The 15,095-nt window shown below is 39.5% G+C and overlaps 1 protein-coding gene across 4 annotated transcripts in view; it reads left to right on the forward strand.

Annotated features, from left to right (window-relative positions):
* Positions 1–15,095, forward strand: part of LOC122404019 (SUN domain-containing ossification factor) — a 158,455-nt gene that overhangs the window by 102,990 nt on the left and 40,370 nt on the right. For all 4 annotated transcript variants that reach the window (XR_006259670.1, XM_043407869.1, XM_043407868.1 and 1 more), the window contains exon 6: positions 11,541–13,507. Coding sequence is in view for 3 of the 4 variants with exons in the window: in XM_043407869.1 (XP_043263804.1) it covers positions 11,541–13,507 (1,967 nt within the window). In the remaining variant the exon portion in view is untranslated. The remainder of the gene's footprint in view (positions 1–11,540; positions 13,508–15,095) is intronic.

The raw sequence follows: 15,095 nt of genomic DNA on the forward strand, positions 1-15,095 counted from the left end.
ATTTACCTTCTTGGTATAACCGAATAACAAGTTTTCTTTCTTCTAACGTTGTTTCGCTACTTTCCCTCCCCATATTGCAAATATCTGATATTAACGTTTACCCGTCAGGACTAGTACTAACCCAGACCAACGTGAAATCTACTAATGTAATATTTACATTAATCGGGATGTCCTGATTTCATCGTAACTATCAACATAAATGATAATGTATGAATACTTTCGTCCCAGCGAATTCTGACCGTCGCACAGTGGTCCCAAATCGTGAAATCGTGGCCAAAACCCCAAAAAATAATTTTTCGGTATGGAGGTTTTACCTGTTGGAATCGGCAGTTTAAGGATGTCTCTTTAGGGTAGGGAAAATGAAATGAGTCATATTTTTATACCTGGATGGCAATTGCGATCCAAACTTCGGCTTCGTTAGTCAGTCGTTTGTCGAGAGCGTAGTCAGTTCGTACCACAGAGTGAAAAGTGCATAAGTTTTTTTAGAAGACATCAATTTCAATTCTGCAAAATGGATGCTGTTCCTGGAAGTAAGTAGAACATTTCTGAGTACTAACATATTAAAAATTGTTATCCATTAATTTTTTAAACCGGTACATTCATTACTGAAAATAAAATGTAAAATTTCATGCATGTATCGCAAACAAGTAGGCAAAAAGTTGCTCATCCTTCAAGATCCCGCTGCTATTTTTTTTCAGGCTTGTATGTGATACTTTCACCTTGCAGAATTTGCAAGAATTAGCTGCAAGTTTATGCAAGTTACGTCGTACCACCCGATTTTATAATGGAGGGTGACCGCGTTACTATGTATGTATGTATGTAAGATTTTATTGGCTTCCCCTTTCTTTCACAATTCTTCCTTAAACTAACTTAACTTCTACCTTTTACCTATCCTCCTTCGTTCGCTTTCCTCCCCTCTCTCTCTTTCCGCTTATCCTACTCTTAACCTAACCTTAACCTACGCGCCTTGTACCAATCGCTTCGCTCGCATCTCTCGCTTCGACTCGCTTCGCCTCGCTTCGTTTCCTACTTCCTAACCTTAAAACTACGCCTCCGTATCTCAACGCTCGCCTCCTCCGCCTTTGACTTCCATTTCCATACTTTCACTCCATTCCTATCTTCCATCTTTCTCTCTCCCTTCCCCTTTCCTCCCTCCCCCCTTCCCCACTCTTCCTCCCCCTCCCCCCCTTCTTCCTTCCTTCCTTTCCTCCTAGTTTTTTGCACCCCCTCTTTCTTCACTCCTTCTTTCTACCTGTCCCTCCATTCTCCTCCCTCCCTCCCTACTCCCCTCCCTTACTTCCCTCTCTACCCCTCCTTTCTCTCTCCCCCTCCAGTCTCTAAGTACTTCCCTCCGCTCGTCCCAAAACCACATCTTCCCATCCACCATAATCTTTCCGTATAACACCCTCACTCTCCTTCCCTTCACCTCCTCCTCCTCTCCTATCCTCCTTAGATGCCACTGCATCCTCCTCTCCCTCCACGTCATATCGTCCTCCACTCTCTCTTTCCTTCCCCTCAACCTCCCTTTGCCCCTCATCACCTCCCTCTTTGCCTCCGTTGATTCCAACTTCACCTCCAGCATCAACTCCTTCCCCTTCTGCCTTCTTCCTCCTACCTCCCTTGCCCCCACAATTCCCCCTTGTACCCCCACAATTGCCAATATCTCTCTAGCCCTTTGCATCGCCGTTCCCTCCCTCCCTACCTCACTACTCTTTATTATTACGTTTTTCCTTCTCTCTTCCCTCTCTTTCCCTTCTAATTTCCTCTCCAGCTCCTGTACCCTTGTTTCCCACTCTTCCCCCTCCCTCTCCCAGCCCGCCTTATCTCCTCGCCCCTCCCATGCCCTTCCTGTCACCATCGCCTCTATCCTCTCCTCTACTCCCTTTAACCTTCCTTCCTTCAACTCCACCTCCCCCATCTTTCTCTCTAAACTCTCCATTCTATCCTCCATCTCCTCTCTTTCCCTTCTCCATCTCTCCTCCCATTCCTCCATCATCTCCCTAGTTCTTTCTATCTCCTCCCTTGTCTCCCTCCCCTGTACCTTCATCTCCTCCCTCATTTCCCTCACTTCTCTGACCAGCCTCCCTAGCTTCCCCTCCTCGCCCACCCTTCCCTCCTCCGGCGACCTCAGCACCTTTCTGCTCTTCATGAAGGCTTCCTCCTCCCCTCCCCGTTCCTCCCGCCTTTCCTCCTCGTCTCTCTTCCTCTCCCCTAGCTCCGTCCACTCCAGTATAGAACCTCCATTTTTGCTCCTTTCTCTCCCCCAGCTCTCCGCAATCGTCCTTCTGCCTCTCCTTCTCCCCTCCCCTTCCCCCCTCTCCTCTACCCTCCACGCTCCTACCCCCCTATCCTTTCCCTTTTGCTCCCCCCTTCCACCCTCTTTCCCTCCATCCATTTTTTCCTCACCCTTTTCTATATCCCTTATACCACCGCTCTCTACCTTATCTCCCGCTTCTCCTTTCCTTTCAATCCTTACCGCCCGATGCCGCCACTGCCCCTCTACCTCAGCGCCTTGCCTGCTCTTCTCTCTCTCTTTTCTCTCTTTCCTTGCCCTAACTTCCAAACTACACGTTCCCTATCCACCTTTCCCTACCTCCCTGCCCGCCGCCCTATTCCTCGCCCTTACTCACCCTTCACTACCTTCTCCCCCTCTACCTACACTCCCACTTTCCACTCCCTACTCCACCCATAACCACCTTTTTAACTTCCCTTACACACAGCACTCACTCAACCGTCTCCACCCAACCACACCGGAAATGGAAGTTGTTAAAAAGTAATGGATATATACTTTTAACGTGTGAGTCCGGATAGAGGTGTGGGAGTATTATAGGGGAAGTGAATCGGACACAAATGATTTTCTTTTCGTCGGTCTTAAAGACCGACCTTTTATTATAAAATAGATAACAAAAAAAAACCCAGAAAATCAAATGAACAATTACAAAACGCAGAATTAACGAGACTGAACAATATTAGACGAAAACCGCTTTAGCCTCGTCCCTGCCTAGCTCGGTCGCCGAACTCGCAAGATTGAGGCAGGCCAGGATTCCTATGAACAGAAAAACACGACTATGTGTTAGACACACGTACACGTTATACGTATCTTCGTCGCGCTCGTTTGCTCGCGCTCCTGGCTTCGTAATTCGAACGCACCGGAGCGGAGAATTGTACACTTTCGTAAATTACGAAATATAAGTGGACTGTATTTTGGCTAGGAAAAGAATTAAACTTCTTTTCCTCGCCGATTCAGTGGTCGATTGCCCAGTGGACGGGGATGCAAGAGGAGGTTGTAAGGCTCCTAATGCACTGTTCCCGTGAATATGCACACTGAGTCTGTGCGTCGAGTCGCACTGCAGTGCACTACACGACCGTCAATCTGCGGCTTCTCTTAACACGTTCCAACAGATGACTTATTTGGTCGAGAGTTACACTGCGAAGCCCGACAACACGTTGTTCACTGCACGAATACACTACTCGACGTGATACGTTGCAGTATTTTGAACTACGCGGGGGCCTGACCCACGACTCCGTTACTTCTCCGCACTGGTGCTCCTCTAAACGTTACACCGGCGGGATCTGTAGAAATAAGGAGGCGAAGACCGAAAATCACACGTCCAAAATGGACGTGGACCTGACTACAGTGAGCCCACCAGGAGGTACACCACGTAGGTGCCTCCCTTTTGGTGTCTCCTAAGCCGAAGGGCAATCACACAGAAGTATGGGCGGTATCGCCGACTTCTGTATGATTCAACGTGTATACGTTGGAATCGACCTTTAAATTCCGCACAGGAGGGGTCGAACACCCTATTGGTGTATTCTCGAGCCCTCCAAAATATGCAGTAAATTTAAATTAATTAAACTCGATCGAGATTTGCTCGAACGAGAAGCAGGTGAACTTGCACGAATCGAGATGCGAATCGTGTTTTCCAAGCAAGGTGGGAATGAATTTCCGACCTTTTCGAGCAAGGCTCGCTACACCCTTTTAAACAGCAGTCTTTATGGCTTTCTCGCAAGAGGATTTTCCCTCTTCAATCGCGATTAACTTCTGATCGAAATATGATCGGGAGCCGATGCGTCTCGGTCAGAAGTCGCCGTAAGAATGATACGGATTGACAGCCGAAGACGTCGCCGCGGTACTCTTACTGGTCGTTCCGTGGCGCTGTCTGAATTTCGGCCGTCTCTCCTTGTCACATTATTGGCGCACTACTCTCTCACGGTACTGACGTCACTAACACCGTTAGCACACTCGAATCGAAAGGTAATGAGCCGTTACCGATGCCAGAAAAACTCATAATAAACGCGTTTTTCAATCACCGTTCGCTATACAAATCCAATTAGAGATAATCTCTTGGTTATTGTACGTTAACAGAATTAACGGTAATTGCGGCCGAGGCTAATCGCTCGGCATTGTGCAATCTTTAAACAGAAGTCGACCGCGTTACTAAATCACGCGGTTTTTTCTTGGAAACTGTGGCAGATACAACAAATTTTTTAAAATAAATAATGTATAATTTTGGGTGGACTTATTATTAGATTTAATAAATTTTGAAATTAATGCATAAATAATTTTTCATTATTAAATATTGTATATTTTTCAATGAACCAGTTGATCTACTTCATTATTGACTATAAATCTGCATTAAAGTATTTACATGAAAAATTATTTATTTCGAAAATAGTTAATCAAATTTGAGAATTCCAAACTAAAACATTTTTTCGCATTTGCCATGTAAAAGCACTAAGAATCAAATAATATGAAGGCACTGCTGTAAACTGTAAATTGTGCCTTATACCTGCCTTACTTTATGACAGACATAAAACATTTGTGCGGTATTGCCTTTCGTTTTCTCTTTCTTTCGTTTTCATTTAGATTTTTTACTTATACAGGGTATTCGGCCACCCCTGGGAAAAATTTTAATGGGAGATTCTAGAGGCCAAAATAAGACGAAAATCAAGAATACTAATTTGTTGATTGAGGTTTCGTTAAAAAGTTATAGAAACATTTCCGGCCACACAGTATATTTTCGGTAAAGAATTTTTTTCTCGAAAACACGTCGGATTTCGGAGGTATGTGTATTCACCAAAAATGATTATAATTGAGCCCCGCAACCAAAAATAATTTTTTCAGAATGATTTGAAATTTTTTAATTTAATTTTTTAATAACTTTTTAATGAAGCCTCAGTGAAGAAATTGATACTCTTGATTTTCGTCTTATTTTGGCCTCTAGAATCTCCCATTAAAATTTTTGACCAGGGATGGCCGAACACCCTATATAGCAAATCAATAGATAGCAAGCAAAAAATAGCCTACGATGAATAATCTTAAAGCTTTTGCTTTAATTCTTGAACAGTGTGTTTTAAATATATTGTAATTTATGTATAATTATGTATAATATATTGTAATTTTATTTATTTACAGCATCTTCCGATAGTGAAATATATTTTATCAGAAAAGAAATTTATTTTATGGTAAAAGGCCATTTAGAGCATACTGAGAGAAAGAGCGAAAAGAGTGTAACAAGTGTAACAAGTGTAATAAAATACCGATTTATCAAACCACCGCCGCTTAAAGAAAAAAAATCCTATAGTATGTATTATTGTATGTGCTTTGTAAGCATTAATCTTTGCAATGTATCTGTGAATTCTACTTACCTTCAGCTGTATTTTACATTTTGTCGAATCGAAATTGATGCACTACGAACTAAGTTACAGGTTTTTTAAATGAAGTCTTTCTTCCCTGGGTTTGCGAGCTAGGTATTGCTGAAACGAAAGTCAATTTTCTATCGACATACCAATGCAGGTAGATGTGCTCGGCCCTCTACCCTTTGTAATTAAACGTATAAACTATCAGTAATAAAATTCGATACTCTTTTGGCCAACTTTACGGGAATTGGGACCACTGCGAAAAGGCGTTAAATTTATTAGTTCAACCGGCAATGTTAATAACAGAATCCAGCACAGAAAGCGACATATCTGATAATGAATATGATTCCGATGATTCTGCTTGAAACTTAGCAGTATATATGTAATTGGCGTAAGATGTTTTGGAGTCATTTCATTTAATAAATGCAATTGATTATTTATTTGTAATTTTCCTTTAATTCGTAATCAGCAATCTCGATAGTAACTATGTATCAAATTTCAGGTGATTCCGACATTTCTTTCGCATGTGTGTGAGCCATATCGGAGCCGCCATTTTGTTTTTTTTAATTATGACTTTTGATTCGTAATCAGCGACCTCGATAACCCCTACCTACAAATTTTTAGCTAAATTGAAGAACTCCTTCAGATTTTGGCCAACTTTTCGGCATTTGGGACCACGTGCGTCGTGTGAATTTCAATCCATATTAAGTTACTAAATGATGTTATTGCCTTTATTTTTTACTCATTTGTTGTTATAAGTGTTATGTATGATATACAGCAACATATGTTTGAATATAATTAATAATATAGAAAATATTGTTGCTTTTATTTCTATATTCCAAGTGTACGAATACTTTTGTCCCCCACTGTATTTTGTGCACCCCAGCAGTCAACGACCGCTAGTTCATCGTTTGCTCGTGGACGCATATGTAGATATTCGCGAATAACATAACTGCGGTGTATGCTTATTTAATTGCATAGTGATTAGTGCCTGAAAGGATTATTTGTGGTCACTCGCGGACTGTTAAAAAGCTGATGCTTCTAACGACGAAGTCCAGATAGGAGAATCTGGAGTTTACTGGGAAATTGATTACAATTTAGTGGTTTTCTTTTCATCGTCCTTACGGTCGACCGTTTATTATGAAATATGTAATTTAAACAAAAAACCAAGAAAACCAAATTAATATTATATAAATATAAATGAAAAATAGGAAATGAACAAAATTAAGAATTATAATTTCGTTGCCTGGTTTCTAGGCGGTTGTTGATCTCAACTCGCCGTGTTCAGGTAGGCCTGGATTCCTATAATCAGAAAAACATGGCTATCTGTTAGACACACGCAAACACGTTGTACGTACCTGTGCCGCACTTGTTTCCTCACGCTTCTGGCTTCCTTATTCGAACGTACAGGAGCGGGGATTTCGTTTGTTCGTTATATACGAACGCGCTAGTGGACTGTATTTTTTATTTTGGCGTAGATAAAGAATTAATTTCTTATCTACGCATATTGCAGTCGATTGCGTAGTGGACGGGGCGGCAAGTGGAGGTTGTAAGGCTTCAAATGCACGTTTCCCGTGAGTCTGTCCACTGATTGTGAGTTTATGCGTCGAAACGCAGTGCAGTGCAACAGCCCGACCGTCGATCTGCGGCTTCTCTTAAACGTTCCAACAGATGTCTTATTAGTCGGGGGTTGAACTACGTGGGAGCCTGACCCGTGACTCCGTTACTCCTCCGCATTAGATGCTCTTCTAAACGTTACACCGGCAGGATCTGTAGGAGTAAGGTACCGAAGACCGAGAAGTTAAGCGTCCTTAGTGGACGCCGACCCGACTACAGTGGACCCACCTGGAGGTACGCCACGTAAGTGCCTCCCTTAGGTGTATTTGGCCAACTTTCTTGTGTCTCAATCGTTCAAACTATCGAGACAACCACTCAATTCTTCACTAAGGGATCGAACAACCTACTGGTGTATTTTCTCGATCTCCTGCCGCCGTACTGATTACGTGGAATCTCAATTGGGAAATCCCATACGAGATTCCTGGGTGCATTTGACCGAATCTCAAAATGATCCGTTCGTCAAGGAAAAGGCGGATAATTTCCACACGTTTCTCGAGTTTAATGAATTCTCAGCTGTGCAAGGTCTATCAGTGGACCCGCACCAGACTGAACATCTACTTTTTACACCCGTCAAATAAAGGCAGAACAGTTCTCAAATTAGATAATCGGAACTTTCCTTATTAAATCTTTCTGGTCGAGCAGAATCGGGTGCCAATACGCTGTAGTGAGAAGTCTACGTAGAACTGCGCGGATTGACAGCTGAAGACGCGGCCGTGTACTCTAATTAGTTGTTACGCGGCGCTGTCTCAGATTTCGGTAGTCTTTCTCCGTCTAATTATTTGTGCGCTACTCTCTCACGGTACTGTACTAGTATCATCACTTTATCAACACCGTTGGAATATTTAAATCGAAGGTAATGAGCCTTTACTGATGCCACAAAAACAAGTAATAACCGCCTTTTTTGTATCACTGCTCGCTGTACGAACTCTCCTAGAGAGAATCTCAGGATTGTCACGTATGCAAACAGGATTAACGGTAATTGCGGACGGGGACAATCGCTCGGCATTATGCAATCTTTAAACACGGACACTATGGACAATTGAATCTCATTAAAAGTGAGGTATTCACGTTCCCATAAGTGGACACAAAAATCTAAGGTTGTCGATAACGTCGGTGAGTAGAATTTTTCATGCTGCATGAGAACCACTAGCACTGGCCTGCCGCAACCTTCCGCGCGCGCACAGCTGTTCACAGATTGCCGTTTTACAGGCAGAACTTTAAACGTTAATAACTTTTTAACGCAGCCTCAATCAACAAATTAGTATTCTTGATTTCCGTCTTATTTTGGCCTATAAAATCTCCCATTAAAATTTTCCCACGGGTGGCCAAACACCCTGTATAGTCGCGAGATGTATAACGTTCAATCCATAACTTTATTATTTTTTTCCATATTCTGTCTATTCTTTCTGCAAGCCGGGGGTTCACTTGGAAGTTATCTATTGAGGATATTGAAGTACAAATGTAGAACAGAAGTAAAGAATTTAAATATTTTGTATTGGTTGTTACGAGCGCGAGCGCGAGATCCTGGATTCGGTCGAGGGGCAGTACTCGACCGGTGGTTTTGGGTATGCTTAGGAAAAGAAAGGAGGTCCGGACGAACCAGGGGCTCTATACCCTGGGAGCCGCTAGTAGGAGTGGACGAACCAGGGGCTTTATACCCTGGGAGCCACGTAGGTTTTTAGGATGTTTTTAGGATCTTGCTCTCTGTCGTGATGGTACACCTCGAGCGGTAAAGGTGTACCGGGTTCGTGAGATACCCCTAGCCTTACGGTTAATATGGTTCAGGGTTGAATTGAGTGAATAACACACGTAAGGAATGCTACTTGAATATATATTTTTGACGATGCTCAAGTACAGCTATGGATTTACAAGAAGTTGTACAATTGCTAAATTGCCTCGAAGGCGAAAGATTTCTTATCGGCTTTTACGCGGCGCGTTCGCGGGAGCTACTACTCGATTAATGGACACTCACTGATAAACCGCTAAGGTAGATAGTAATAGATAGTTGCTTGAAGGGGATTATAGCCCGATCTTGCCCTGAGTGTCTTATATAGTTGAGAAATGCTCAGTACTATTGCGGGGCATTACCATAAAAGGTAATGAAAATTGGGCCGGGTGCTCGCATACGGCATGAGTCAACCCCGTTCAAAGGGTTGCACGCTAGATGCTCGAGCCAACGGCCAAGTCACCAAACGTTTCAGCCCCATGCATGAATGATATGTAACATGGTGTTTAGAATTCCAATTTCTTATTAACTACAATTTATTAAAATAATCTTACGGAAAAATGTTTTTTAAAGACAGCAATGTGCCAGAAGAGTATATCATATACCGAATTATCAAATCTCTTTGGATTGAACTGTTTATTAAGCACTGCAATAGTTTAACAATATATAACGTTAATTATTTTCGAGTTATTCTCAAATGATGTGGAGATAAGAAAATGCTCCGACGCAAAAATTGCTTCAAAATTATTTTTATACATATTCAAGGTTCAATTATATTTTGAATACCTCAGAACATTTATAAGTAAATATAGATCATTGTTATATAGCTAGCAGTTGAAAAAAAATTAATGAATACAAAAAGAATTAAGTCCAAAAGAGAGACTCGAACTTACGGTTAAAAAACTTCCAGCGGTCCACAGTCCGACACTTTACTGCTGCGACAATGGCACCGTTGGAAATATTGTCGACTCTTTAGGATATATTGCGCTCAACGGTTGGCTTTATTTTATTTTTTTCAATTCTTATATAATTCTGCTTAGTGTAGAAATATTGAACAGTCCACGAAACACTCATATGCTAAAGGATACATAAAAATTCGACTTTAAGTTACTCTAACATGCAGAAAATGAGGAAAAAATCGGTTTTCATTTTTTCTCACTACAACGCACCAAAATGTTCAATCTGAAAAAATTTAAGAATAATAGTAATAACAATACCTGTTTAGTGTAAAAATATAAAAGTAGTTCTGTAACTGCTTCAATGCATAATCGGCACTTTTCAGCATTTTTTGCAGTTTTTTATTTTTTACTACCTGGTTCTTTAATCTAAAAATTTGAAAAATTTCCAAAATGTGTGTCCCGATACCTGAAATGTCTCTGTACTGTTCTACATTTTTTTATTCAATAAAACAAAAGAAATTGCGCAAAAACGTGATTTTTGTTTATTACTCCATTAATATCCCCACCGTCGAGATTCCGGGTTAAAAATTGGCACAAAGGGTTTTCTTTCGATAAGCTATCAAATGACTCATCGCAAGTTCAATTTGGTTTGGGGGCACATTTAACACTCTTATTCGGTTACACCCTTTGCAAATATACAGGGTGTTCGGTCATCCCTGAGAAAAATTTTAATGGAAGATTCTAAAGGCCAAAATAAGACAGATATCAAGAATACTAATTTGTTGATTGAAGCTTCGTTAGAAAGTTATTAACGTTTAAAGTTCCGCCTGTAAAACGACAATCTACAAGCAGCTGCATACATGCGATAGTGGTTCTGACTCAGTGTGTGAAACTCTATTTACTGACGTGTCAACAACCTTACAGTTTTATGAGTGAGAATCACTAGGTCCTGCTTCGAACTATCGCACGCACGCAGCTACAGGCGGAACTTTAAACGTTAATAACTTTTTAACAAAGCCTCAATCAACAAATTGGTATTCTCGATTTTCGTCTTATTTTGGCGTTTGGAATCTTCCATTAAAATTTTTCCCAGGGGTAGTCAAACAGCCTATATACTTATTATTTCATTTAGTGTTATTCATACATGACTTGGCAAGTATATAACAGTAAGTCCGTTACTTATTAAACATACACCATACATCATTGTTTAAAGAAAAGTCAATACATTTATTATAAAGTTCTATAGTATCTAGCTATTAATATATTTAATAAAAACAAACATTGAAAATTTTATATGTGCATCTATTTTCAGTTTGATGTGATATTTTGGTAGCCGTTGTTTGACAACATGATAGAAAAATATGTACAGAAAATGTGACTATGTTACTTCTTTTATCACAACGCGTTAGGTTAAACAATGATTTATGATACTATCAAAATGAATATAAACATACAGATAATAATGAAAATGAAAACTTCATTTTATTACTTACTTCATGACAATTTAGCAAAAAGTCTTCCATAATAATGAAATATAGTTTATATGTTATAATGCTAAATGAAAATCTCAATTTCTTTGCTTTCATAACATAGGACATTTTCATAATAACCGGCTCATATGTAATAACTTGTTCACATCACAAGTTTTTTGTTTGCAGCACATCCAAATGTATCTGTTCAAAATTCTGGAGCCCCAGTGCGCGGAATTGGTGGAATGAAGATTCGTTCCAAGAATTACGCTTCTCCAGATTGTGGAGCTAAAATCGTAGCAGCCAATCCGGAAGCTCGAAGTGCCAGAAGTGTTTTAGCATACACCAGGGATGAATATATGTTGAATACCTGCACATCGCGCATATGGTTTGTGGTAGAACTTTGCGAGGCTATTCAAGCAAAAAAAATCGAATTGGCCAATTTTGAACTTTTTAGTTCATTACCAAAAGATTTTTCGGTATACATTAGTGATCGTTTTCCTACGCGAGACTGGAGTCTGGTTGGTCAGTTCACTGCGAAAGACGTAAAGGATATTCAAAGTTTTGTTTTACAACCACATCTTTTTGGAAAATTTATAAAAGTAGAGCTTCATACATATTATGGGTCTGAACATTTTTGCCCCATTTCATTATTTCGTGCTTATGGCACCAGTGAATTCGAGGTTTTAGAAACGGAGACAGAAAATCAAATTTCAAGAGATACGGATACAGATGCACACAATGAAGAAGATAGTGACGGAGAGGAAATTTTAGACATTGAAATTGGTGAGCCACCAAGAAATTTATTTGGTAGTGCTAGAGATGCTGTATTAAGTATTGTAAAAAAAGCAGCTCAAGTATTAGGAAAATCCAATGAATTAGCTGGTGAAAATGTCACAAGAATCAAACAAAGTGTAAATAGCAGTAATTTTTTTGAGAACTCTTTTCTTGATTGCACTACGCCAAGATATACAATTCTTTGCAATGGTTGCTCGAATCAGAAACTTGCGAAGGTATTCTATTTAATTAGTTGCAGATTGCAACAATTGAATCAGTTATTAAAAATTGATCTTGTGAACAAAACTTTACGACATAATGGATTCTGTAAGAGTTACGACGTGGAAATTGAAACTCTTATCAAAAGAAATCCTGGAGAAGAAACTAGCAAAATAGAAGATACAGTAGAAAAACACAACCAACCTGATGAAAGGTTTAATTCAACAAAGAATTTACAGTTATTATTCTTTACATCTATATATAAGAGTGAATATATTACGGCACTCTGTAATATGTTAGCAATAAAAGAAGGTAAAATGGTACTGAATGCAAGCTATGAAATACTACTTAACTATACTAAAGATGCCAGTAAGGAAGATGTTTTACGTAAAGATAATGAAGAATATAATACTGAAACAATTAAGCCATTTGAACATGTACCACCTATGTACATTTCGAGTTCAAGTGCTGATAGTAAATTAGTATCTTCTCGAGAATCTCAAAAAAGTAATCAGGAAATACTTAATCAAGAAGTTGATAAATCTATTAGTATACCTATTGAGACCTCCACGAGTTCTGAAAATTTAGCCTCGCAAATAAAACCTGACAAACTACTTGGAAAAGAAGAACTAAAAAATATTTCCACAATTTCTATTTTAGAATCTAGTAAAGATAGTATCGAGGAATCAATTCAGACTGAAACGTTAACAACTATTCTCGAGTCTTTAAATAGCGGACAACATGCAAATGTAAAAGACTCTGAAGAGTCATTGATTACTTCTAGTACTTCAATTGAAAATCAAGCTCAAACAATTCCTTCCGTTTTAACAACTACTATTGATAATGAGTTGTTACACGAAGATGTTGTACTTGATGTAGAGCCTTTGGAATTTGTCGCTATACCAAGCAAAGTAGAGAAAATGGAACACTTCGACTATGAAGGAAAACAAGGACAACCAGAAATTGTGGATCAAGGAATTAAATTAGCATCTCAGGATCCGTTGATGTTTGATACGTTGCTATCTGATTTAAAGGATTTAGAAGGGGATGCTGCACAGATTCAAAATGGGCCTGCTTCAAGTGCCTCGGTAACACAGTCAACAAACAATATCATGCCACAAAAAGAATCTGTTTTTCTTAGATTATCTAATAGAATCAAGGTAAGTTTATCAATATAATCAGTTTATGATTTTTCAATGTGTTGTGATATGTACTTGTACCGTGAATGACCGAAATTGGAGAATGACGTCTTTCTCTGGTGAATGTCAACACGTACCACATACATCGGTGAAAGACCGAGTAGGTACATATTTGGTTATATACTTATACATTCGGGCCACCACCGGTGTATGCCGACAAGCACAGATATGCTCTGGTGGAGGTTGAAACAGAAAGCCGATGTCGACAGAAAGGCGACAGTCTGGCGCTAAATCCTTTGTTCTGCTGCGATTGAGGTCACGTGGTATCTATTTATTATACTGTGGAACACTGCGTTTGTCAGTCTTATGCAAGGTTTGCTGGTGTGTGCGACATTTTCTTAAATTTCATTTTTTTATCTGATACCCTAATTTATGTTGAATAGATATTGTAGTGAACCGTGATCTTTTTTTCGAAAAGTTACGTGCATTAATTGCGAATAAACGACAAAACAATTGTTTTTATTTCCCTCAAGAAAAGATCTCCAAAATACTTTTTGAAGTGATTTCTGCTAAAACTAAGTGTAGCACACCTTTGGATTACAGACGATTAAAACGTTTTGACGTTTTAAAAATTAATGATCAAGAGAAATTAATTATATCATTAAAACCAAGAGAAACGAATATACAGTATTATGTTATCAACGATGAATTATTCAGTATACTATTTGAAACTCACAGCAGAATAGGCAATGGAGAAAGAACACGTATGCTTAAAGAATTGCAAATTAAATACAAAAATATTACATATGAACTAGGGACTGGAAAGTAATGTCGTTTCTGCGAAAGTCATGCCAAAGACATTGCAAGGTTAGAGTGACCTGTTTACTCGTAAATAATTAAATCTTAACACTAGAAAGACTGAAACTTAGTATACAGGGTGTCCCGTAAATAGTGTAAGAACCGGAAATGGGGGGTAGCTGAGACGATTCTGAACAACAATTTCCTTTGCAAAAATGTCGGATGGAGCTTCGTTTTTGAATTATTAACGAAAAACACTGACCAATCACGGCGCTCGCCTTCCGCGCGCTCAGGGCCGTCCGACCTCGGAGAGCCACCGCGCCGGGTAGGTAGCAAGATGCGCGTTGAAGATACATCGAGGAACGAATACAAATAATTAAAAATACTACCACTACAACTGTTACCTAATTCGTTAATTACTACGTAATTAGTACGTAAATTACTAAATGGAATTTATTAATTATTTGTATTTGCTGTTTCCGAGAAAGAAGGAACAAAATCTCGGTATTTTTAGGAAATTGACCCTTCGCAACCGAGTGACGCTTCTCGGCAGAGTGTTTTAAAATTAAAATAAAAATTATTATCAGAAAATTAAAATAAATACGGTAAGAACCATTTGTAACCGTTTGTTATTAAAAACTGTACTGAAAAAGCAGACTGGATTTCTGCGTACCGAAACATTCCTCGAATGCAAAGGGTTAATAGAGAAATAATTGAAATTCGACTTACCCATTTATCTGCAAATTGACCTACTGCGCTGACAATAGAGCCCGGCCAATGCACCGCTGTCGGTCACAGCAAGGTCAAAAAC

Source organism: Colletes gigas, unplaced genomic scaffold (genome assembly GCF_013123115.1).
Source record: "Colletes gigas isolate AHSC1104 unplaced genomic scaffold, ASM1312311v1 Colletes_gigas_Sc00093, whole genome shotgun sequence".
Lineage (NCBI taxonomy): Eukaryota > Metazoa > Arthropoda > Insecta > Hymenoptera > Colletidae > Colletes > Colletes gigas.